Source organism: Melanerpes formicivorus, unplaced genomic scaffold, assembly GCF_026170545.1.
Source record: "Melanerpes formicivorus ecotype bairdi unplaced genomic scaffold, bMelFor1.0.p_v2 SCAF_135, whole genome shotgun sequence".
NCBI lineage: Eukaryota > Metazoa > Chordata > Aves > Piciformes > Picidae > Melanerpes > Melanerpes formicivorus.
The window spans coordinates 995,407-1,020,663 of record NW_027142487.1 but is presented as its reverse complement, the minus strand read 5'-3'; the positions used below and the strand labels follow the sequence as shown (position 1 = coordinate 1,020,663).

General features: G+C 55.4%; 1 protein-coding gene across 2 annotated transcripts in view; it reads left to right on the top strand.

Annotated features, from left to right (window-relative positions):
• The window catches only part of LOC137456702 (lipase maturation factor 1-like), a 177,988-nt gene that overhangs the window by 49,019 nt on the left and 103,712 nt on the right, over positions 1 to 25,257 (top strand). For both annotated transcript variants that reach the window (XM_068168281.1, XM_068168282.1), the window contains one exon: positions 7,382 to 7,530. In XM_068168281.1, the coding sequence (XP_068024382.1) occupies positions 7,382 to 7,530 (149 nt within the window). The remainder of the gene's footprint in view (positions 1 to 7,381; positions 7,531 to 25,257) is intronic.

The window sequence follows — 25,257 nt, the reverse complement described above, 5'->3', positions numbered from 1 at the left end:
TTGGGCTAGGGGAAAGCAGCCAAGCTGGTGAAGGGCCTTGAACACAGATCTCCTGAGGAGCAGCTGAGAGACCTGGGGTTGTTTAGTCTCCAGGAGAGCAGGCTGAGGGGAGACCTCACTGCCCTCTACAGCTGCTGCATGGGAGGCTGGAGCCAGGTGGGGGTTGGTCTCTTCTCACATGCAACAAGTGGCAGGAGAAGAGGAAATGGCCTCAAGTTGTGCCAGGGGAGGTTCAGGCTGGATATTAGGAACAATTTCTCCCCAGAAAGGGCTCTCAGGCACTGGCCCAGGCACTGGCCCAGGCACTGGCCCAGGCTGGCCAGGGGGGTGGTGGAGTGCCCATCCCTGGAGGTATTTTGAAGGCACCTGGCTGTGGTGCTGGGGATGTGTAGTGGCAGTGGTTTAGCAGCAGCGGTGGACTGTGAGCTCCGGGTGGGCAGCTGGGCTTGGTGGTCTCAGAGGTCTCTGCCAGCTTCCCCAGCTCTGGACTCTGTGAAGGCTGAAGGTGCAGTGTGTGGGGCTGGGGGGGAAGGGGCTGCAGTGGTTCCTCCATGGCCCCTGGGCAGCCTGGCTTGGGTTCCCCACCAGCTATGTGCTGGGCAGCAATAAAGATGCAGAGTGGAAAGCTTCACCATCCAGTGTCCCATAATCTGGATTCCATGGGAAATAATCCTCCCTGTAGGGAGCCATAATGGGGCTGCTCTGGACTTTGCTGGAGCCTGTTCATAGCACACAGACCTTCCTTTGGTCACGTTGAGCACCAGCCCTGTTCATCAGATGTTCTGCCAAGGCCTGCGGTGGCTGCCGGAGGGCTCGGGGGGACCGCGCGCCGCGGGCTGGCTGCTCCTCTCTCCAGCAGCTCCTCTCTCCAGCAGCTCCTCTCTCCAGCAGCTCCTCTCTCCAGCAGCTCCTCTCTCTCCAGCAGCACAGGAGCTGTGACTCTGCAGAGCACTTGGTGGGGAGCTCAATTTCCTAGCTGAAAAGAGCGCTGGAGCAGGCCCCAGAGAGGCTCTCAAGTCTCTCCTTCTCTGGAGACTTTCAAGACCCAGCTGGATGCATTCCTGTGTGACCTGCACTAGATTCTGTGGTCCTGCTCTGGAGGGGGGGTTGGGCTGGATGGTCTCTGGAGGTCCCTTCCAACCCCTCCTCACATCCTGGGATCTGTGTGAGTTAAGCTCTTGGAGGGCTTCTAGCACTGGCAAGCAGCAAACCATTTGAAAACCCTCAGAAGGGATAGGGGAAGTGAAGCTGTTAATCGGGGGGGTGGGTATATAATATTCAAGGAGAAACCCAAGTGCCAAGGGACAGGGGAAAGCTTTTGGGCTTGGGTTGGGTTTTTGTATCATTCCCTTTCCCTGTTTTTCCCCCAACATCTCCCAGCTCCTCCTCCTCCTCCTCTGCCCCAGCACAGACCCCTAGCAAATGCCCAGCTCTGGATTTTGCCACCAAGTTTGGAGCGTGTGAGAAGCTCTGGGCAGGCATTGGCTGGGGGGGGGGGGGGGCAGCACAGCCCCCATTGGCAGCTTTAGTTTATTTCCTTTCTTCCCCCCCCCCCACTGAACCCCCCCAGCCCAGCACCCCCAGCAGTCCCCCAGCCCGTGGCTCCCTCTCCGGCTGCGCGGCAGATAACAATGGGCAGCTTTGTGCTGCGCTGCAGCTGCTGAAACTTGACGAGCTCCAAGCGAAGCAAACAGGAGCAGGTGGGTCACAGCCTGACCCTTTCCTTCCCAGCAGTATCAGTGTGCGCCGGGGCCGGCCTGGAGCTGACCCCCCCGGCCCAAGGGGGTGGCCTGGGGGGTGCTTCGGGGACGGGAGCTGCCCTCCTCCTGCCGCAGCCAAGCGGCACCAGGGGGGAAATCACAGCTCTCAGGATGCCAGGGGGTGGAAGGGACCCAAAGAGAGCATCCAGCCCAAGCCCCCTGCCGGAGCAGGGCCACAGAACCCAGCACAGGGCACACAGGACACATCCAGACAGGGCTGGGAAGGCTCCAGAGCAGGAGACTCCACAACCTCTCTGGGCAGCCTGCTCCAGGCCTCTGGGAGCCTCAGAGTGAAAAAGTTCCTCCTCGTGTTGAGGTGGAACCTCCTGTGCTGCAGCTTCCATCCATTGCTCCTTGTCCTACCCCAGGGAGCAGCTGAGCAGAGCCTGTCCCCTCCCTCCTGACCCCCAGTCCTCAGATATTGATAAACATTGATTAAATCTCAGTCTTCTCCTCTCCAGACCAAACAGCCCCAGGGCTCAGCCTCTCCTCCCCAGGCAGTGCTCCACTCCCTTCATCATCCTCATAGCCCCCTGCTGGACTCTCTCCAGCAGATCCCTGTCCCTGTCAAAGTGGGGAGCCCAGAACTGGAGGCAGTACTCCAGATGAGGTCTCAGCAGGGCAGAGTAGAGGGGGAGGAGACCCTCCCTGGATCTGCTGTGCACACTACAGCCCAGGACCCCGCTGGCCTTCTTGGCCCCCAGGGCACATTGCTGTCCCATGCAGAACTTGCTGCCCCCCATGGTTTTCACTGCCAGAGTGCTGGGATGGGGAAGTGTTGCTGCACCTGGCAGGCTGGTTTGGTGCTGGTGCTTTGGTTTGCCTTAGTGCCAATGGGCCTTGGTGTGTGCCACGCTCTGTGGCTGCTCCCATGGCTTCTCCTAAAGCTCACAATGCACAGAACCTGCCCTCCCCTCAAGGTTGGATGAGGCCTTGAGCAACCCTGGGCTAGTGGAAGGTGTCCCTGCCAATGCCAGGGGGCTTGGAACTGGATGATCTTCCAAGCCAAACCAACCTGTGAATCCCCCAGCACTAAGCCAGGGGATCCTTTGATTCCTTCTCTAGGCTGCCCCAGGTCAAAGAGTTGAATTTCTGCATGCCCATGTGTTTGCTGAGCTAGAAGTGTCCTAAAAATGTCAAGAGGGAGGATTTCTGCAGCTCAGAGGAGGGTTTGGGATGTGGTTCCAGTATGTTCTGTGGAGGTGGAGGATGTGCTGGGCTGCTTTGCCTGGCACTGCTGCATGGATCAATAACACAGCTCCTCCACAAATGCCTCTCCTCAGCACTGCCCACCTGACACCAATAAACGATAGAATCCTGTTAGTACTGAGCTGCACAGGCCAGCCAAGTGCCTGAGGCCTTCCCTGGCAGGGTGTGGGATGGGTTGGTTGCTCCCTTGTTGGTGCTGCAGTGTGTTTGGGGGCCTCAGAAGTGGTGTCCCAGAGGCAAGGCTCAAGCGTGAGCAGCATTCAGCAGACACGTGGCTGCAGCCTCAAACCTGCCTAAGCTTGCAGGGGATTTGGAGGCTGAGGCTTTGCAGGGGCAGAGAGGAACAACTGCTTGGTTGTTGGTGGCTGAGGTTGCCGTTGATGGATCTCCTAATCTTCCTCTTATCAACTTACAATCGAGTGGCTGTGGTCTGGGGCAGAGCTCAGCTCCCCCTGCTACACCGTGGATGCAGTTGTGATGTTCAACAGCCTGGCCACAGCCTTCAGGCTCCTCCTGGTTTAGCTGTGAGCTTCCCTGGGAAGCAGACAACCCTGCTGCCTTGTCTTGCTTCGAAGGTAGGGTCAAGGCCTGTACCCTGGAAGGGTCAGGGTGAGATCCACGCTCAGTGGGGAAGCAGCCAGTGGTGACAGCTTTGGCACCGGGTCAGGAGCAGTAGGGCTGCCGGAGAGAAGGGTCCAGGCCAAGCTGCTGCTGGAAGCTGCTGGTTGGACTTGATGATCTCAGAGATCTTTCCCAACTGAAAGGGTTCTGTGAGGCTGGAGAGGAGCTTGCAGGGCCGAGGGCAGGGTGTGTGAGTGTTTGGGTGATGTGTGCTGGCGTGGAGAATCGATCTGCCTGACCACAGTACCAGCTGTGGGGACTGAGCCCGTCAGGAAGAGGGTTGTTAATAAATCAGAGGCTCTCCATGGCTATCTGCAGCTTCAGCCTGGGCTTTCAGCAGGAACTCGCTGCGAGGGGCAGGGGCAAAGCTCAGCACCTCGCCTCCACTGGCAGATGTGGCCATTGCTGGGTGCAGAGCTGCCAGAGCTGGGTGCAGTGTGGCCATTGTGGGGTGCAGAGCTGCCAGAGCTGGGTGCAGATGTGGCCATTGCTGGGTGCAGTGTGGCCATTGCTGGGTGCAGATGTGGCCATTGCTGGGTGCAGAGCTGCCAGAGCTGGGTGCAGATGTGGCCATTGCTGGGTGCAGATGTGGCCATTGCTGGGTGCAGATGTGGCCATTGCTGGGTGCAGACGTGGCCAGAGCTGGATGCAGAGCTGCCAGAGCTGGGTGCAGATGTGGCCATTGCTGGGTGCAGAGCTGCCATTGCTGGGTGCAGATGTGGCCATTGCTGGGTGCAGATGTGGCCATTGCTGGGTGCAGAGCTGCCAGAGCTGGGTGCAGACGTGGCCAGTGCTGGGTGCAGAGCTGCCAGAGCTGGGTGCAGAGCTGCCAGAGCTGGGTGCAGATGTGGCCATTGTGGGGTGCAGATGTGGCCATTGCTGGGTGCAGACCTGGCCAGTGCTGGGTGCAGAGCTGCCAGAGCTGGGCAGGATTGAACCACGAGCCGAGGAGCTTTAAGCAGAGACTCCTGAAGCCGTGCTGTGACCCGGCTTTGTCCTTGGCTGCACTTGCAGCGCAGCCCTGTGTGGTGCTGGCTGAGCTGCAGCCTCTGCCAGCCCCCGTTGTCAGCAAGGGGTCACTGCAGAGGCTGCTGCCAACAGCTGGCAGCAGGATCTGCCCCAGGCCTCCCCTCCCTGCAGGGCTCCGGGCTGGCCCCCTGGCTGGCACGACTCCCTGGCAGCCGGGGGGTGGTGGTGCCAGGCCCCAAACTCGTCCCTTTGGAACAAGGAGCACAGGTGCAGGCTGAACTCATGGTGCCTGGGGGCCAGCAGATGCCCGGGCTCGGGGCACGCGCGCCCCCGCACGCTGCCGGCCGGCTCAGAGCCCTTCCCGTGCCCAGGGAGCTCTCTGCCCCTTCCCTCCACGCACACAGCACCTCCCCAGCAGCCCAGTTTAAGCATGAAACTAACAGTGGTGCCCCAGAGGCAAAGCTGCTGGCAGAGGGAGGTGCACACATAGGGAGGTAAAGGCCACTTGGAGACATTGAGATGTTTGCCTGTGTCCTGCTTTGAGCTAGGGCAGAAATGATTCTGCTCAGGGCTGTCCCTTCCCAGCTCAGGCTCTGCTCAGCTCAGGCACTTTCTGCAGCTCAGGGCAGCTGGGCACAGCCAGGAGCTGCTTCTAGCAGGCAGAAGCTGATGGGCAGAGCTCCTGCCAAGGGCTGGGCTGCAGAGAGCCTCTGCCTGAGACTTGCTCCTCTGCACACCAAGGGCACTGCCACAGCTTCTGCCCCACCTTGGGGTGCAGCCAGTCAGAGGTGGCACTGGTGGGGAGGAGCAGCCAGGACAGGTGACCCTCAGCTGCCCACCCAGGGCTTGCATCCCATGGGCAGCATCTTCAGGATCAAGCTGAGACCTCACCAGGGCCAAGCCTCTTCCTCTCTGGCTGCTGTCCCAGGAGGACTCTGTCCCTTCTGCCTCTGGTCCTGATCTGTGTGCTGCTGAATCCAGTTCCAGAGCCCAGCTCCTGGATCTGGTTCCCATCTGCTGCTGAGTCCATCCTTGGTCTTGCCCAGTGCCTGCCCCCAGCACCAGTGGTTGCTGCCACCAGGGGCTGGGTTCCACACTGCTTTGTGGCTCTTGGTCTCTATTTCATGGGGTTGTTCTTTCATCCCAGCTGGTTTGGTTTCCCTCCCACCCCATCAGTCTCTCTCCCTTCCTCCCTTGCCTTTGGGCAGGCAGAGGGCTCCACAGAGTGGCTGTCACTGCTCTGGTGGCCAGCCCAGCCCCGAGCCCTGCGAGCCTCCCTGCTCAGCCACCCAGCACACATCCTATACGTCTGCAGGGGAAGACAGCCATTACCATATGAAAGCGCTGGTAACAGTGGGATGCTTGTGCGGCAGAGGCACAGGAGATATACAACCATCTCGGTGCCAGTTAGACCCAGAGCTGCTGCTTCTGCCTGGGTTTAGCTACAATTAACCTTTCACACTTTCTATCAGCCATTGCTTCCCTGCTGCAGCTGCTGTCACAACAATATCTCCTGCTGCTCCTCTCCCGGGAGCTGCTTCTGGGGCAGTTGGGGTAGCTGGTGGAGAAGCCACAGGGGGCATGGAGGGAGAGGGGAGATGATTTTAATAGCTGTTGGGTGGGTAATAACAACTGGGGGGAATAATAAAAGTGATGTTTTGATTTGGGGGACTTGGTGCTGATGAAGGTAGATACAAAGGAGGCTGCAGGACTGCTGCTGGAGATCCTGTGAGGCCAGTTCCATGTGGGGTTGCTTGTGTGGCAGTGTCAGACCTTGGGGTTGAAAAGGCTTCTGAGGGTGTAGAGTTGGATGACAGAAATGCCTTTGGTTGGTGTTTCCCCACCTGTCTGAACTGGGTGAAGAAGGGAGATGTCATGGACCAAATCTGAGACCTGCTTCTCACTTTCTGCAGCTGCCTGAGAGGAGGCTGGAGCCAGGTGGGGCTTGGTCTCTTCTCCCAAGGAATAAAGAAGGGAGGTGGTGGAGTCCCCATCCCTGGAGGTGTTCAGCAAAGGCTTGGATGTGGCACTGGGAGCCATGGGTTAGCTGTCAGGAGGTGTTAGGGGTTAGGTTAATAGGTTGGGCTTGATGATCTCTGAGGTCTCTTCCAACCTGGTTGATTGTATGATTCTATGGAATGGTCTCAAGTTGCATCAGGAGAGGTTTAGGTTGGACATGAGGAACAATTTCTTCCCCAAAGTGTTGCCAAGGCCTGGCTCAGGCTGCCCAGGGCAGCAGTGGAGTTCCCACCCCTGGAGGGAATCAGTGTGCCAGTGATTATCTGGCTTCAAAGAGCAGTTTCATCTAGAAACAGAGGCACATCTGGATCTGAGGCATCTGAGCTCCCATGGTGTAGGGTGTGTTGGGCAGGGCTGCTCGCTCAGGCCCCTCACAAGAAACTGACAAACTGGTCCAAGGCTGTGCCTTGGGTTGGGTTGGGTTTTCTTTTGGGTTGTCTTCTTTGGTGTGTGCTTTGTGGTGGGCTTCTTGTCTGCTTGGGTTTGGGCAGGGGTTGGTGGGCTTGCTTGGGGCTTTGGTTTGGGATTGTTGGTTTGGGTTTGTTGGTTTGGTTCTTTTTGGTTTGGGTTTGTTTGGTTTGGTTCTTATTGTTTGGTTTGGGTTTGTTGCTTTGGTTTGGGTTTGTTGGTTTGGTTCTTTTTGGTTTGGGTTTGTTGGTTAGGTTTGATTCTTTTGGTTTGGTTTGGGTTTGGGTTTTATCCCTTTTCTTTTTGAGTGTTTGAGCTCTGGGGGAGGATAACTCCTGGGGCTCGGTGCAGTAACTGTTTTTCCTTTCTTGTTTTCTCCCCCCTTGGCCCCACAGGATGGGAATCCCAGCTTCTGGAGACAGGCTTCCTGGGGATATTCCTCTGCCCTCTCTGGAGCCTCTCCCGCCTGCCCCAGCGCTCTCCTCCTTCCCGCGTCGTCCTCTGGGGCTTTCGGTGGCTGATCTTCAGGATCATGCTGGGAGCAGTGAGTAGATCTCCACTCTTCTACTGCTGCCTTCTTCGAGGTGGCAGCCACAGGGCTGTCTCATCCTAGCAGAAAACCTGCTCCTGGTGCAAGGGGGCAGGAGATTTTCTGTTTGCAAGGGCGAGTCCTGGAGCAGGGAGTGCTTCGTGCTCTGGCTTGCTGAACCCTTCAACTTAGCAGAAGCAGGAGGACAAACACAGGAGCACCTCGAGGGGCTACAGGAAAGCTGGGCAGGGACTTTGTACAAGGGGTTGTAGTGCTAGGACAAGAGGCAATGGCTCTGAGCTGGAGGAGAAGAGATTTAGATTGGAGGTAAGGAAGAAATTCTTTCCAGGGGGGTGGTGAGATGCTGGCACAGGCTGCCCAGGGAGGCTGTGGCTGCCCCCTCCCTGGAGGTGTTCAAGGCCAGGCTGGAGGGGTCTGGAGCACAGCCCTGGGAGGAGAGGCTGAGGGAGCTGGGGTTGCTTAGCCTGCAGAGGAGGAGGCTCAGGGGAGACCTTCTTGCTCTCTCCAACTCCCTGAAGGGAGGTTGCAGCCAGGTGGGGGTTGGTCTCTTCTCCCAGGCAACCAGCACCAGAACAAGAGGACACAGTCTCAAGCTGTGCCAGGGGAGGTTTGGGCTGGATGCGAGGAAGAAATTCTTCCCAGAGAGATTGGCCATGGGAATGTGCTGCCCAGGGAGGTGGTGGAGTCACCATCCCTGGAGGTGTTTAGGAAGAGCCTGGCTGAGGCCCTTGGTGCCATGGTTGAGCTGGTCAGATGGTGCTGGGGGAGAGGTTGGACTGGATGAGCTCTGAGGCCTTTTCCAGCCTGGTTCATTCTGTATTCTGTATTCAAGCAACCTGGGCTGGTGGGAGGTGGTTTAGTGGCCATGGTGGTGTTGGGCTGCTGGTTGGACTCCATGAACTCTTTCCCAACCCAAAGAGCTCTCTGACTCTATTTCTAGCAGGCCCAAGACAGGAGGTGGAGGGGAGCAGCCCTCTTCCTCAGCAGGTTAGGTGATCACCAGGTTTGCATCCTGCTTCCCCTTTGGGCTGGGCTGGCAGTCTGAGCTTTGCTCTGCTCCTGCTGATCTGTGATACAGCCTCTGAGTTATGGCACAGATGGGATGTAGAGGGAGAGTCAAACATCTCTGTTACTGTGCTCTGTGTGCTGCTGCTGGCTGTTATCTGGAGGGCAATAACTCTTCCACTGCTTTATGGGGAGCCCCACGCAGAAGAGATGCTGCCCCCTGAGCCCCCTGCCTGTCTGGGTTGCTGATATATCACCAGCAGGCATGGGAGAGGGAAGCATGGAAAGGTCATTAAAGGAGAATCTGCACAAGCAAGGGGAAGTTGGTGATTGATGGCATCTTTAATGTTCTGGGGCCCAAACACGTGTACCTTTCCTTCTGGGCCAGGGTAATGATGCTTGCAGGCCCCAGGAAGCAAGTGTGGAGCCTGGAGCTGAGCTCTCCTGGAGTGCAGATGCACCTGCTCACAGGGCAGCTCGGGTTGCCCTCCTGGGCTGGGCAGGAGCTTTGCCATGTGCACAGATGGGGGCTGAGGGAGGCCTTTCCCAGGGCTGGGGCTGGCCATGCTTGTGTCTTTACACAGCAGGTAAGTTTAGCCTTCCCATTTGCTTCTCTGGGGGTTCTTCTGGTCAGGCTTTCCTTGGAAGATGCCTGAGAGTCCTAGGAAAAGACCTTTCAGGTCATCCAGTCCAACCAATCTCTTAACTCTGCCAAGTCTGCTGCTAAACCATGTCCCTCAGCACCACACCTGGGTGTCTTCAAAACACCTCCAGCCATGGGGGTTCAACTGGCAGCCTGGGCCAGCCTTTGAGAGCCCTGTCAGTGAAGAAGTTGCTCCTCATGTCCAACCTAAACCTCCCCTGGTGCAACTTGAGGCTGCTTACTCCTGCCCTGTCACTTGTCACAGGGTAGAAGAGAGACCCCACCTCACTCCAGCCTCCAGGAGGCCTCCTCTGAGCCTCCTTTCTGTAGGGACTGAACAGCTCCAGTTCCTCAGCTGCTCCTCACTGGATCTGTTCTCCAGACCTTTCCCCAGCTTCATTCTCCTCTGCTCCAGCACCTCACTGTCCTTGGAGAGAGGAGCTCAAGACTGAACCCAGTGCTCAAGATGTGGCCTCATCAGAGGCCATGTCTGGTGTCCCCCTTTGATCTCTTGTGCTCAGGAGGTGAGCACTGCTCCTGATGCTCAGCAGCACCCTCAGCATGGTCCCACTTCCTCCTCCCACAGTCTTAACCAGATGCTGGCTGTTGAAGCATCTGAGCAGCAGCACCCAGCTCTGTGCTGGGGTGAGGCAGCCTTACTGTGCCCAGCCTGATCCTCCCCCCAGGATGACATCCAGATCCTGCTTTGTGGTCTGTGTGGGCTGGCAGGGCTTGCTTAGTGGGGGTGCAGAGCATGAGGAGTAAGATAATCCTGGCTGGGTTCTAGGAGGAGAGGAGCAGAGGCAGGATCTGCTGCTGGGGTTTGATTGGCAGCAGGCACTGGGCTGATCTCAAACACTGCTGACTCTCTAACAGGCATAATTGCATGACTCAATCTATATGTTTGATGTTGCTAATCATCCATTAGTGCAGGATGTAAAGAGAGATGCTGCTGGAGAGGCAGCAGAAGAGGGGTCCCTTTGTGTGAGCCAGCAGCTTGTTGGGAAGTGAGTGCTGCAAACAGACATCTGCGTGGCTGAGCCGCCGCGGCAGTGCTCAGGCAGTTGATGGCTCTGTCGGCTCTGCTTGTGACTCTCTGTCACTCTGATTGCTTGAGGCTTGGAAGATGCAGAGTGTTGTGTCTCCACCAGGAGCCAGGCAAGCAGCAGGGCAGGAATCACCTCCCTGCAGCACTGCACCTGCTGGAGAGCAGCTCCAAGGAGAAGGAGCTGGGAGTGCTGGTGGCCAGCAAGCTCCCCATGAGCCAGCAGTGTGCCCTCCTGGCCCAGGAGGCCACTGGTGGCCTGGGGTGTGTGTAGAAGAGCATGGGCAGCAGGCTGAAGGAGGTTCTCCACCCCTCTGCCCTGGTGAGGCCACATCTGGAGTCTTGTGCCCAGTGCTGGGCTCCCCAGTTGAGGAGAGGCAGGGAGCTGCTGCAGAGTCCAGGGGAGGCTATGGAGGTGCTGAGGGGCCTGGAGCAGCACTGTGAGGAGGAAAGGCTGAGAGCCCTGGGGCTGAGAGCCTGCAGAAGAGCAGCCCCAGAGGGGATCAGCAGCAGACAGGGACCAGATTCAGGAGCTGGGCTCTAGAACTGGATTCAGGAACACACGGATCAGAAGGGACAGAGTCCTCCTGGGACAGCAGCCAGAGAGGAAGAGGCTTGGCCCTGGTGAGGTCTCAGCTTGATCCTGAAGATGCTGCCCATGGGATGCAAACCCTGGGTGGGCAGCTGAGGGTCACCTGTCCTGGCTGCTCCTCCCCACCAGTGCCACCTCTGACTGGCTGCACCCCAAGGTGGGGCAGAAGCTGTGGCAGTGCCCTTGGTGTGCAGAGGAGCAAGTCTCAGGCAGAGGCTCTCTGCAGCCCAGCCCTTGGCAGGAGCTCTGCCCATCAGCTTCTGCCTGCTAGAAGCAGCTCCTGGCTGTGCCCAGCTGCCCTGAGCTGCAGAAAGTGCCTGTCCATTCCAGGGCAGGGTGTTTGGGGCTCTGAGCAGCCTACTCTGGCTGCAGATGTCCCTGCTGACTGCAGAGGGGTGGACAAGGTGAGCTTTAAAGATCCCTTCCCACCCAGAGCAGTCTGGCACTCTGTGTGCTGATGAGCCAGAGGACTGGGTAGGCCACTTGGCAGCTTGATAAGCTGGGGTCCTGTGCACATAATTACCACTGCTGGAGATGCAGTGAGGAGGTGAGGGGAGAGTCAAGCTCTGGGGGGGCAGCAGCAGGCTGGGCAACTGGAAGCAAGCAGAGACTGAAGTTGGAGCTGTGTCTTGCAAAGGATCACAGACATATGGAATAAGTTACCAGGGAAGGTGGCTGGAGCAGAGGCTGTGAGTGAGTCTGAGACATCTTGATTAGTTTCTGGAGGAAAGGATTGAGCAGTGTAGTGAAAAAGCAGGGAAGCAGGATTTAAAGCACATTACCACTTTAATTTAAAAGTGCCCAGAGCAAGGAAACTCAGATTTAAAGCTGCCAATCTGTCACTGCCTGCTGCAGGTGTTGGGGCTGGGGGCACTCGGCGGGGTCTGGGTGCAGATGGGTCCATGCCCTGCAGGCTCTGCTCCCTGGCTCGGGACCATCAGCTTGGGCAGGTTAAGCTCAACCTCAGGTGTGCCCCAAGAATGAGTTCCCTTAATGCATGTCTTAGGCACTAACAGAAAAGCAATCACATTTCATAGACAGATAACATCATAGCCATCCACGTGTGCAATGTCCTGGAGCTCCTTTTCCTTGTGGGATGCCCCTGGAATCCTTTGCAGAGGCTTCTCTGTGCTTGCCAGGCTGGTGGCACACCAGGGGGCAGGGGGTCATGCTGGGAAGGCTCTTTCTTCCCCCTCTTATTTTCACTGAAATCCTCCAAATCCAGTCTCTGATTCTCCAAGCTGCTCAAAACATCCTCAGAAGAATCAGAGAAGGCTTTGGGTGGGAAGGGAGCTCCAGAGCTCACCCAGGCCAAGCCCTGCAGGCAGCAGGGACATCCTCCCCTGGAGCAGGCTGCTCAGAGCCCTCTCCAGCCTCACCTGCAACAGCTCCAGGCAGGGAGCCTCAACCACCTCCCTGGGCAGCCTGCTGCAGTGCTCCAGCAGCCTCCTGGGGCACAACTTGTTCCTCACCTCCAATCCCAATCTGCTCTGCTCTCATTTCAAACCATTGCCTCTGCTCCTGGCCCTGCAGCCCTTTGGGAGCAGTCCCTCTGCAGCCTTCCTGCAGCCCTTCAGGTCCTGGCAGGCTGCTGTGAGCTCTGCCTGGAGCCTTCTCTCCTGCAGGCTGCACAGCCCCAGCTCCCTCAGCCTGTCCTCCCTGATCATTTTTGTGGCCCTCTTCTGGACCCTGCTCCATCAGGTCCTTGTCCTTCCTGTGCTGAGGGCTCCAGAGCAGAGGAGCCCTGGAGCCTTCATTTGTTCCTTATTTGATAATCAGAGGCTTGGAAATGCCTTAAATCCTCTCCCATTTCACACCTACACAACAGTTTTGTCCTCCCTTTCACAGGAGTTTAACAAAGGCCATTTCAAGTGGTAGCCTGGGGGAAGAAACAGGGCAAAAAGGTTTCTGCTAATGAGCAGTCAAAGCTTCCCCTCAGTTCTCCTCCCTGCCTGCTGGTGAGCGCTGTCCCTCTCTCCCACCAAGATGTGTTTGGGTCGAGGGGTTCCAGGTGGCTTCGATACCCTCAGAGGTTTAACCTCTTGCTCTGTGCTTTGGGATTTTTCTTTCCCGTTAGAAGCACTGAAGGGAAGGCAGCAAATGCCCTTGGAAACCGGGGAGAGGTTCCCACGGAACCCTCTTGGCTTTGCCCCGTGCTGTGCTCCGGGCTTTGCAGGCTGCTGGAAGTGTGACGTGGGTGGCACTGAAAGGTTACTGGAAAGGGTGGGGATGTGATTAGCTAATAAGGGAGATGAACTTGCTGGCAAGGAGGGAGAAGCACAACTGAGGCAGGCTTTGGAGCAAGCAGAGTCTGGATGCCTGCAGTGAAATTGCCTGCGATGTGGTGAGGGGAGAGCTGGAATGTGGGCAGCTCCGCCGCTAGCAGGGAGGAGGAGGAGGAGGAGGAGAATCAAAGGGATGTAGTTGTCACTTGGGTGACAAGCGTGCCCCAGGCCTGGGCATTATGGCTCTGAAATGGAGAATAATTATTCTAATTTGTTTCATTACATTCCGTGGGCAGGAGGGAAGGAAGGCAGCTTTCGGGGGGGGCTCGCTCATTATCCAGGGCCCGGCCCGGCGGGGCCAGGCTGCCGGCTCCCGCGCCGGGGCTGCATGGGAAGCGCTGCAAAGTGATGTCTGCTGTGCTCTGACCTTTGCCGTCCCAGCTGCAGCCCTCCTCCTCTCTGCAGGGATCCCACACTTGACTCCTTAGCAACCTCCTTTGTGCCTCTGATCTCTCTCCCCGTTTGTCTCGCACTAGCCCTTGGCAGGCAGGCTGCTTGCTCCTCGCAGCCTGGAGGAGGCTGGGCGCCGCTCATGCCAAGTGCTTTCCAAGCTGCCTTTCACCCACCCTTTGCAGCGCTGCCTTCAAAGTCACTCAGATGTTGGGGCAGTCCTGGTGGCTTCTCAAAGGGTCTTTCTGGCAGCCCAGGCGGGGAAGAACACAGCAAGGAATAAAACCAACCCCAAATGGACACCGTGGCCTGGGCAATGGTGCAGTCCCCATCCCAGGAGGGGTTTCAGAGCTGTGGTGCTGAGGGCCATGGCTTGGTGGTGCCCTGGCAGTGCTGGGGTAAGGCTTGAACTTGATGATCCTAAAGATCCCTTCCAACCAAAGCAGTGCTGTGATGTCTCCTCCCCAGCAGTGCTTTCCAGCCCCTCAGGCTGAGGTGCTCTGCACTTGTGTTTGATGACTCTGCTCTAACCTTTTGCACTGGACCATCCTGCACCCATTGCAGCAGAGCCCTCTCAGGATCATAGAATAAGGCTGGAAAAGACCTCAGAGATCATCACCCTGTCACCCAGCACCTCATCATGACTCCCTCAGATGCAACAGAACCCGAGAGTCATCTTCTGCAGGTGGCACTCATCCTGTGGGCTCACAGCCCCCAGGCCTGCCCCTGACTGTATGGGAAGGTGCTGGGCAGGCAGGGCTGATTCTCCTGAGGGTTGTTCCTCAGGCTCACACAGTCATTCAGATCTAAGATCATCAAGTCCAGCCTTCTGCCCCACACCTCTGTGAAGCTGGAGCTTGGTCTGTAACCTGCTGGTGCTGGACCAGAGCTGATGGTCTCAGGATGATGAGGAAGTGCTGCTGTCTTGATGTAGGCTTGGGCTGGCACAGGGCTGTCTGTGGGCTGGGAACTGAAGCAGAAGGCACAGAACAAAGCTGTTTAAACAACAGTGTTCTCTGTGGAGCATAAGCATGTCATTCCCTGGGCCAGGAAGAGAGGGTTTAGCCTGTTATTTGCCTCTCTTCATGGAAGAAGCAGGAGAGATTTGAATTAGTGGCTGCTCATTTAATGAGAGGTTTGTATGAACATCAGGTAGAGCTCTGTGTAAAGCCTTTGGTTTGCCACTGCCAGAGCTGTTTCCAAGAAGCCTAATACCTGTGTCATGCCTTCCCTGTGGGAGAAGGAACAAAACATTCCCTGCCCTCACAGTAAGGAAAGAAACATCCCTGTGAAGATCCCATGATCCAGTAATCCTTCCTGCACTGCAGAGCTTGAACCAGAGCCTGGAGGTGGGAGATAGAATCACAGAATGCTTTGGGTTAGCAGGGACCTCCAAACCTTCCAGAACAACCCCTGCAGGCAGCAGGGACATCCTCCCCTGGAGCAGGCTGCTCAGAGCCCTCTCCAGCCTCACCTGCAACAGCTCCAGGCAGGGAGCCTCAACCACCTCCCTGGGCAGCCTGCTGCAGTGCTCCAGCAGCCTCCTGGGGCACAACTTGTTCCTCACCTCCAATCCCAATCTGCTCTGCTCTCATTTCAAACCATTGCCTCTGCTCCTGGCCCTGCAGCCCTTTGGGAGCAGTCCCTCTGCAGCCTTCCTGCAGCCCTTCAGGTCCTGGCAGGCTGCTGTGAGCTCTGCCTGGAGCCTTCTCTCCTGCAGGCTGCACAGCCCCAGCTCCCTCAGCCTGGCCTTGCAGCAGAGCTGCTCCAACCCCTGAGCATTGCCCTGACCCTGCTCCTTCAGCTCCAGGTCCTTCCTGCACTGAGGGTTCCAGAGCTGGGTGCAGCACTCCTGGTTGGGTGTCACAAGAGCAAAGTAAATTGACAGAATCACCTCTCTGCATCTGCCAAGGGTCTGATGGCTCTGACCCAAATCCAGCCCCTGGACAAGCATGGCTTGTGGCAAAGCCTGTGCCAGGACACTGTGCAGCTGAAGACTTGGGCTCATCAATTATGCAGGTATTTGAAAGTATGCAAACAGCATCCAGAGCCACAGCAAGGACCTGGAGGCACAAAAGGACCATGGAAAATGTGTGGAATGCTCCAAGAGCCAGAGAGTCCCTGCTGGTCTTGGGACTCCAATGTTGTGCCTGTTCTGAGGTATAGAAGGAAGAAAAAACCACAGCACCAGAGTCATGAAGCCATCTGAAGGGGTCCAGAGGCAATGTCACACCTCCAGCAGGATTGTGCCACTGCTGAGTGTGGCTGCTGCGTCCTCCCCCCTGCCCAGCCCTGTTCTCCCGGGGGGTGCAGCACTTGGGCATCAGGAGGCTGAAATACAAATGCAGGAATGTTGCAAGATTTGCCCTTTCAAATGCAGGAGGAGGCTGGAGCAGGCTGGGCAGCCTGCTGCACAACAGCAGGAAAACTCTTCTGAGTGCTTCAGGTGGTGAGAGCCTGGCCCAGGCTGCCCCGGGAGGTGGTGGAGGCCCCATCCCTGGAGCCATTCCAGGTCAGGTTGGATGGAACAAGCTGCTCCAGTTGCAGATGTCCCTGCTGGCTGCAGGGGGGTTGGACTGGATGACCTTTAAAGGTTCCTTCCAACCTAAAGCATTCTGTGGTTCTCTTGTGGTCTGAAGGCATCAGGTCAAGTTCCTCAGATCTGAAAATGCTTCTGAGCCTCACTCTCTGCCCTGGTCTGAATGCTTCTGAACCTCACTCTCTGCCCTGGTCTGAATGCTTCTGAACCTCACTCTCTGCCCTGGTCTGAATGCTTCTGAACCTCACTCTCTGCCCTGGTCTGAATGCTTCTGAGCCTCACTGTCTGCCCTGGTCTGAATGCTTCTGAACCTCACTCTCTGCCCTGGTCTGAATGCTTCTGAACCTCACTCTCTGCCCTGGTCTGAATGCTTCTGAACCTCACTCTCTGCCCTGGTCTGAATGCTTCTGAGCCTCACTGTCTGCCCTGGTCTGAATGCTTCTGAACCTCACTCTCTGCCCTGGTCTGAATGCTTCTGAACCTCACTCTCTGCCCTGGTCTGAATGCTTCTGAACCTCACTCTCTGCTCTGGTCTGAATGCTTCTGAGCCTCACTGTCTGCCCTGGTCTGAATGCTTCTGAACCTCACTCTCTGCCCTGGTCTGAATGCTTCTGAACCTCACTCTCTGCTCTGGTCTGAATGCTTCTGAACCTCACTGTCTGCTCCTCAGAGCTGCCTCTCACCTTGCAGCCCTTCCTCAAGTCCTTCATCAGTTTTTCTCTTTGGCTTTTAGCTTTGCAAAGCTTCTTCCTCTCCTGTCAGCTTTATCTCCAGCAGACTCTGGTGGGGGTTTGGTTTCCAGAAGCTCTTTGCAGCCCCTTGCTCTGTGGGCGGTGGGTGGCTGAGTGTGTGAAGTGCCAGGCACCATCTGGAGCCTTTTATATTTATAGTGGAAGGAAAATCAAAATCCAGAACTTAAGACTTCCCTTCATTGAGATTTTGCTTTTCCAGCCCTCCCCTTTATCATGAAGACTCAGAAAGGTCTTTAAGGTGCTTAATTCTTTCTCTTTTACACCCAGCTTCTGTGTTGTGAAGACACAGAAAGGGCTTAACACTGATTTCATTTGGGTTTCTTACCTTCAGCCATCTTGTGAGTTGTGAAGGCCAAAAGCTCTTAAAATTGGGATTTTTTTCTTCTTTTTGACCCATCTTCTGCACCCTGAAGACACAGGAAAGACCTTAAATGGTGATTTTGTTTTGTGGGGGTTTGGGTTTGAGTTTCATCCAGCTTTTATACCATGAAGACACAGGAGGGGCTTAGAACTGTGACTTCCTTTTGGTTGGTGGGGTTGTTGTGGGGTTTTTTCCCCACCCTCTTCAGTGCTGTGGAAGCACAGAAAGCTCTTCCAATTACTGTGATTTCATTTTGGTTTTCACCTTCAGCCATCTTCTGCAGCATGGAGACACAGCAAAGCCTTTAGAATGACTCTGAATTCATCCTAGGGGTGCCCATAGCCCACCCCTCTCTGCAGGGCTGGGATCAGTGAGGGGTTTGCAGACACAGCTTCAGGCACCAGGCTGCCTTCACTCAGCTTCCTTGGCTGCTGCAGCAGGCTTTGAGTTCTTTCCCTTTTTCTCTTTCTTTTTGTTCCTTTTTGCTTTTAAGAATTAATTTTGGGCTGAAAAAGTCTGAAAGAGGGCTTTGTTCCTCTTTGACTCTCACCCCAGGGAGAGGGGGAAAGTTGAAAAGGGGAGGAAAAAAAGGAAAAAAAGAAAGGGGGAAAAAAGGAAAGGGGGAAAAAAAGGAAAGGGGAAAAAAAGGAAAGGGGAAAAAAAAGGAAAGGGGAAAAAAAAGGAAAGGGGAAAAAAAGGAAAGGGGAAAAAAAAGGAAAGGGGAAAAAAAAGGAAAGGGGAAAAAAAAGGAAAGGGGAAAAAAAGGAAAGGGGAAAAAAAGGAAAGGGGAAAAAAAGGAAAGGGGAAAAAAAGGAAAGGGGAAAAAAAGGAAAGGGGAAAAAAAGGAAAGGGGAAAAAAAGGAAAGGGGAAAAAAAGGAAAGGGGAAAAAAAGGAAAGGGGAAAAAAGGAAAAAAAAAGAAAGGGAAAAATAAAGGAAAAAAGGAGAGGGAAAAAAGAAAGTAAAAAAGGAAAAAAAAAGGAAAGGGAAAAAAGGAAAGGGGGAAAAAAGAGAGGGGATAAAAAGAGGAAAAAAAGGAAATGAAAGAAAAGGAAGGTGAAAAAAGGAAAGGAAAAAAAAAAAGAAAGAGAAAAGAGAGAAAAAAAGAAAGGAAAAAAGGAAAAAAGAAAGAGAAAAAAAAGAAAAAAGAGAAAATAAAAAGAAAATAAAAAGAAAAAAAAACAGGAAAGAAAAAAAGAAAACAAAAGGGGAAAAAAAGGAAAGAAAAAGGAAAAAGCAAAAAAAAAAAACCCAAAAAACCCCCATGGAAAATCTGACATCTGCATTGTGGAGAAAACTCAGTGGCTAGGGAGGAATATAATTACCCCCACTCCTGAGGCTGTTTTTGTGTGGCAGTGACTCACGGCAGCTCGGGGCTGCGATGACATTTGAATTACTTAGGCTTTTTGGGGTTGTTTTTGAGTTTCTCCCCTTCTTTTTCCCTCCTGAATCACCCAAGTGCAGCAGCCTGGAAGGGGCACAGCTGGGCTGGAAGATCTGCCTGGGATGAAAAGGAAGGGTTTGATGTGTGCAGCAGGGATGTGCAGAGCTGGATCACAGGATGGGTTGGGTGGGAAGGGACCTTGAAGACCATCCAGCTCCAGCCCCCTGCCATGGGCAGGGACACCTCACACCACAGCAGGTTGCTCACAGCCACCTCCAGCCTGGCTGCAAACACCTCCACGCAGGAGGCTTCCACCACCTCCCTGGGCAGCCTGTGCCAGGCTCTCACCATCCTCATGGGGAACAACTTCTTCCTCACAGCCAATCTCAGTCAAACCATTTATAGTCTTGCTCCATGCCCCCCAGTCTTATCCCTCCCTGACACCCTCAGAGTCCCTCCCCTGCCCCATTTTCCCTTTTTCCCCTCAAACCCACAGCACCTGAGCTCTGTTGCGGTCTCCTCCCACCCCAGGTGTGGCCACTTGGCCCTCCCCACCCACTCCCCTATTTAATCCCCCCAGGAAGGGCAGCAGCCCTAAGCTGAGCCCCTCGGGGCTGAGGATCCTCCTCTCCTCCCCGGTGAGTGCCCACAGCGCACACTGGGTGTGGGTGGTGGTGACTACAAAGGCCGGGGGGCCTGCTGGCCCCCCGGTTGTTAGGGCCAACATTGATGACTCCTCCAATCCCCTCCACGGGTGCTGGTTGAGGAGGGGCTCCTCTGCTGGGGCTCCTCTTCTCTGGGTGCTGTCTTGGCTGGTGAGGGTCTTGCTCCTGGCTCTGGGCTGGGTGCAGGAGTGGTGGTGGTGGAGCAGGAGCTGTTCAGGCAGAGGATGTGATGCTGATTACACTGCAGTGACCTGGAGGCCTCTGGAGTCTGCTCTGATCAATAAATCTCTGCTTTGGGGCCTCCTTCACAGACCAGTGTAGCTTGGGTCCTTCACACCAGCATCAGTCTTCATTTTGCTGTTTCATTAAGTCTGTTTTCATTTCAGCCCATGGGTGTCCCCTCCTCTCCCCCTCCTCAGCTGGGGAGGAGGTGTCAGGCAGCTGCTGGTGTGTAGCCCTGAATATGGGCTAAAGGTAGGCAGAATAAACCAAGAATAAACCAAACCAGGTTGGAAGAGACCTTCAAGATCGTGTCCAACCCATCAACCAATCCAACCCACCCAAACACTAACCCATGGCACCAAGCACCCCATCAAGTCTCCTCCTGAACACCTTCAATGACGGCAACTCCACCACCTCCCCAGGCAGCCCATTCCAATGGGCAATCACTCTCTCTGTGTAGAACTTCTTCCTAACATCCAACCTGAACCTCCCCTGGCGCAGCCTGAGACTGTGTCCTCTTGTTCTGGTACTGGCTGCCTGGGAGAAGAGACCATCATCAGCCTGTCTACAACCTCCCTTCAGGTAGTTGTAGAGAGTGATAAGGTCACCCCTGAGTCTCCTCTTCTCCAGGCTGAGCAGCCCCAGCTCCCTCAGTCTCTCCTCACAGGGCTGTGTTCCAAGCCCCTCACCAACTTTGTTGCCCTTCTCTGGACTCGTTCCAGCAGCTCAACCTCCTTCCGAACCTGAGGAGCCCAGAACTGGACACAGGACTCGAGGTGTGGCCTAACCAGTGCAGTGTACAGGGGCAGAATGACCTCCCTGCTCCTGCTGGCCACACTGTTCCTGATGCAGGCCAGGATGCCATTGGCCCTCTTGGCTGCCTGGGCACACTGCAGGCTCATGTTCAGCCTACCATCAACCAGCACCCCCAGGTCCCTCTCTACCTGGCTGCTCTCAGCCACTCTGACCCCAGCCTGTAGCACTGCCTGGGGTTGTTGTGGCAAATGTGCAGCACCTGGCACTTGGATGTGTTCAATCTCCTGCCCTTGGCCTCTGCCCATCTGCCCAGCCTGTCCAGGTCCCTCTGCAGAGCCTCTCTACCCTCCAGCAGATCAACTCCTGCCCCCAGCTTGGCGTCATCTGCACATTTACTGCTGATGGACTCAATGCCCTCATCCAGATCATCAATGAAGATGTTAAAGAGCACAGGGCCCAGCACTGCTCCCTGGGGCACACCACTGGTGCCTGGCTGCCAGCTGGCTGTGGCACCATTCACCACCACTCTCTGGGCTCAGCCTCCAGCCAGTTCCTAACCCATCGCAGTGTGCTCCCATCCAAGCCAGGGGCTGACAGCTTGGCCAGCAGTTTGCTATGGGGGACGGTGTCAAAGGCCTTGCTGAGGTCCAGGTAGACTACACCCACAGCCTGCCCCACATCCACCAGGCAGTCACCTGATGGTAGAAGGAGATCAGGTTGGTCAGGCAGGACCTGCCCTTCCTAACTCCATGCTTGGCAGACACCAAGAGGGAAAGCCAACCTCCTTTGCCATGCTGTAAGACACGTTGGGGCAGCACAGAGCAGAGTGGTGCAGCTTGGTGCATGGTTTTAACATGGGGGACACCCAGTCTGCTGTCTCAGATGCTGGTTAGGCAGAAGTCTACCTTGGAAAGGGATCCAAGCCAGAGTTGTGTGTACCCAAATACCAAGGGGAGCAACCTGACCCAGTGTGAGGCCTCCCTGCTTTCTGACTGGTCCCATCCAGGCTGATGAGTTGTCAGTGTTTGATGCTTGCCCATGGTGCTAAACTTAATTAGCTTTTTAAGGGAGCTGCCCCTGAATGCTGAGAGTCCAGGAGCAGGGATACAGCTTGGGCAGGAGTGCTCACTCTGATCTCTGACCTCCTCATAGGTAATCCCTTGAGGGCAGAGGAGCTGGCACAAATGGCACTTGTGTGCCTCTCAGCAAAGCAAAACGAGGGGCTGGAGTCCACCTTTAGCAAGCCTGCAGATGGCACCAAGCTGGGGGCAAGTGTCAGTCTGACAGGCTGGGCAGAGCCCAATGGCATGGGGATTGACAAGTCAAGTGCTGGGGGAGCTGAGGTTGTTCAGCCTGGAGAAGGGAAGCTCATGGGAAACCTTCTTCCTCTCTCCAGCACTGAAAAGAGGTTGGAGCCATTTGGGAGCTGGTTTCTTCTCCCAAGGAACAAGCAATGGGACAGGAGGAAATGGCCTCAGGTTGCACCAGGGGAGGGTTAGGCTGGACAGCAGGAAAAATTTCTTTGCCTTTTACCTCTCTACAGAGCTGTGGCTTGCTCCAAAGAAGAGCAACCAAGCTGGGGAAGGGTCTGGAGAACAGGGCTGGGCAGGAGCAGCTGAGGGGGCTGGGGGTGTTCAGTGTGGAGAAGAGGAGGCTGAGGGAGACCTTCTGGCTCTCTACAGCTCTGTGGAAGGAAGCTGGAGCCAGAGAGCAAGGAAGATGACAAATGGCCTCAAGTTGCACCAGGAGAGGATTAGGTTGGGCATGAGGAACAATTTCTTCCCCAGAAGAGTTCTCAGGCACTGGCCCAGGCTGCCCAGGGGTGCAGTCCCCATCCCTGAGGGAGTTTCAAAGCTGTGTAGATGTGGTGCTGAGGGCCATGGCTTGGTGGTGCCCTGGCAGTGCTGGGGTAAGGCTTGGGCTGGATGATGTTGGAGATCTTTGCCAAGCTGAATGATTCTGTGCCTGAGCTTGGGAAGCTCTGTGTGAGGCTGGGTGGGAAGCGCAGGGGCGAGGGCGGCAGAGTGGCTCCCTGATTGAAACCAGGCTCTGGATGCAGCACCAGTGAAGTAACACATGAAGGAAAAAGCAAGCAAGAAGAAGGCCCAGATGCAATTTTGCTTCCCCTGTGAGAAACGTTGGGGAATTTAATGCACTTCAATGGTGGGAGCCTGGGAGCCCGGAGGTTGGGATTTTCACAGTCCAGGCAGGTGCTGCATCTCCATCCTTTCCCCTTTGCTCCTCAGCCGTGCCCTGGAGGGAGCAGGCTTGCTAGGGGAGAAGGTATTGAGCACATATTTCATCCTGGATGCTAATTCAATCCAGGGGGAATGCTTTCTGGCTCTCCTGCGGACAGGGTCGAGGGCAGAGCTCTGAGCGTGCAGAGGGGCCTGGAGCCACAGCCCTGCTGTAAATTACTGTGACAAAAGATCTCAGCTTTCCACTTCCCCAGGCCAGCCTCTCCTGTTGCTGCAAGGGGCTTGCCTGCAATGGTCTGGCTGCCACCAGCTCAGCCAGAAGTCCTCCACCCACCCCCACCTTGCTCTTTGGAGCCACCATCCCCTCAGTGTGAATTTAATCACTCTAGGTAGGGCTGGATCCAGGGCCGGGGCAGGGAGGTGAAAGGGCAGTTGCTGGTTCACTTAGCCACCTGTTTCCTTCCCTGCAGCTTCCATTTGCACTGCTGAATACCTTTCCCTTCTGAGATGCAGGGCTTTGAAGGTCTCTTCACCCACCCCCCACCTGCAAACGGAGCAGGACTTCCTGGGGGGTTTCATCTGGATGCTTGGCTTTCATGGGGCTGCTTGGGGCTTCCTGGGCTGCCTGTTTTGGTTGGGTGGGGTTTATTTTCCTGGGGTGCTGCTTGCTTTCTTGGGGCCCTTGTCTTTTTCCAGGGGTCCTTGGTCTTTCCTGGGTGCTTCCTTGTTTGTTTGTTTGTTCTGGGGTCTTTTTTCTTCCCCCAGGTGTCCCTTGGTTTGTTCCCTGGGTCCTTGTTTTTCCCTGGGGTGCTTGTTTCTCAACCGGGATGCTTAGGTTTACTTTCCCCAGGGTGTTTGTATTTTCCCCAGGGATCCTTCTTTGGTTTTGGGCTTTTGTTTGTTTGTTTGCCTTTGTCCTGGGCTGCCTGCTGTTTTTCTTGGGGGCTTTGGGGGGTTTTATTGTCATTGTCTGCCTGTTATTCCCCTGGGGTGCTTGGTTTTCCCCTGGGGTGCTTGTGTGTGTTTTTCCCCTGGGGTGCTTAGCACATGAGGATGCATTGCCCTTTATTATTAGGAAATCATCTTTAAAAGCCATTTCCCTGCCCCTTCCCCCCCCCCCCCCCAGCAAGCACACTTTGTTGCTTTTAGGTCATGAGCATTAAAAAGCAAAGGAAGAAAAGGGTAAAAATGCAAAGTGTTTTCCCAGCTCCCTCCCTCCTGCCCAGGACTCTCCAGTCCTGATGTCAAAACAAAAGTGCAAGTCAATTCTGGAATGCAGGAAAAGAGAAACAGGTTGGGCTCTGAGCTGCTTGTAGCTCATCTTGTCCCAGGTGACTGCCACCATGCCACAACATCAGGAGCTTTGTGCCAGCCCCAGGCATAAGGCTCATGGTTAGGGGCATGGTTTGGTGTTGACCCTTCAGTGCTGGGTCAGAGCTTGGCCTGGGTGAGCTTGGAGGCCTCTTCCAAGCAGATGTTTGCTGTGATGCTCTATCTAAATGACAGTGGAGGAGCAGAAGCCCTGTGCTGCAGGCCTGGGAGCTTCTGGCTGGTGGTGAGGTCTTCAGGGAAGATGCAGATGTGGTGCTGAAGGACATGGCTTAGTGATGGCTTCATGGTTGGACTCACCTGGAGTCCTGCAACCAGCTCTGGAGCCCTCCGCACAGGAAGGATCTGCCTGGTCCAGGGCTCCAGCACCCTCACAGGAACACTTTAGGGAGATCCCCTCTCAGTGCTCCCTGATTGAACAGCTCTCAGCCTCTCCTTGTAAGAAAGACATCTTCTCATTGCTAATCAGTGTCTACAGGGAGGGGCACAAGAGGCTGGGGGCAGACTCTTCTCACTGTGCCCAGCAACAGGAGAAGGGGCAAGGGGCATGGACTGGAACCCAGGAGGTTCCACCTGAGCAAGAGGAGGAACTTCTTTTGTTGTGAGGATCCTCCCTTTCCTCTCTCCCTCCTTCTGTCCTCCTGTGCTTGGACCAGGTACCAGTGCTCAGATTAAGTTTGCACCTCCAGGAGAGGACTTCCAAACATGCCAATAATTAGTGCAGAGTGTGTAGAACCAGCTCCTGTCCAAGCAAGGAGCTGTCAGGTCTGTAGGAGCTCATCCTGAATGTGTCCATGCCCAGGATCTGCTTTGCTCAGTCACCAGGGCTGGCTCTCTTTTCATGGTCCTCCTCTGATGAGCTGCAGCTACAGACTGCAGCTTTTCCTGCTCTCTTGCCCCTTGGCCCAACTTCATTTGGAAACTGGAAGTCTCACGTGGCAGTGTGGGAGTGGAAGTGGACTCCAAGACAGCAGCAGGGTGAAGACAACTTGAAGCACCCCCAAATGATGAGAGTGGGAGTTCTCTGTGCTGAAAAACAGCTCTGATGTGCAGAGCTTGGAGTGACTTTCCTGTTTGAAGGCTTCATAGTAAACAGAATGTGATTAACTGCCTTTGGTGAGTCACTGCAGGCAGGAGTTTGGATTGCCAAGCCTGGTGTTTTTCTGTCACAGGCTCATTTTAATTATCCCTGCTGAATAATAGAGCTTGATAAGAGGCTGGGCAAGGCAGGAGGGAAGGTCATCAAGATAGCTCTGTCCTGTTTTAGTACTCCAGCATTCTTGCACAGAGCCTTTCTCAGTGTCCATCCTGCCTCTGACAGGGCTGTGGCACATCCTGGGAGATGCTATCAGCACATCCTGTAACGTTAGAAAAGCTTCCAGGGGCAGAGCCAGGCTGGGGATGAGTTGGGAGGGGTGGTGAAGCTGGGGCTGTTGACAGCCAGTCTGTCTTGTCCCTGCCTGCCCTGCTCCAGCCCTTGTGGAGTGATGGGCTCTGATGACTGACTTGCTGGGGAGTAAAACCAGAGAGCAGCCACAGGTGCCCCCCACCCTGCT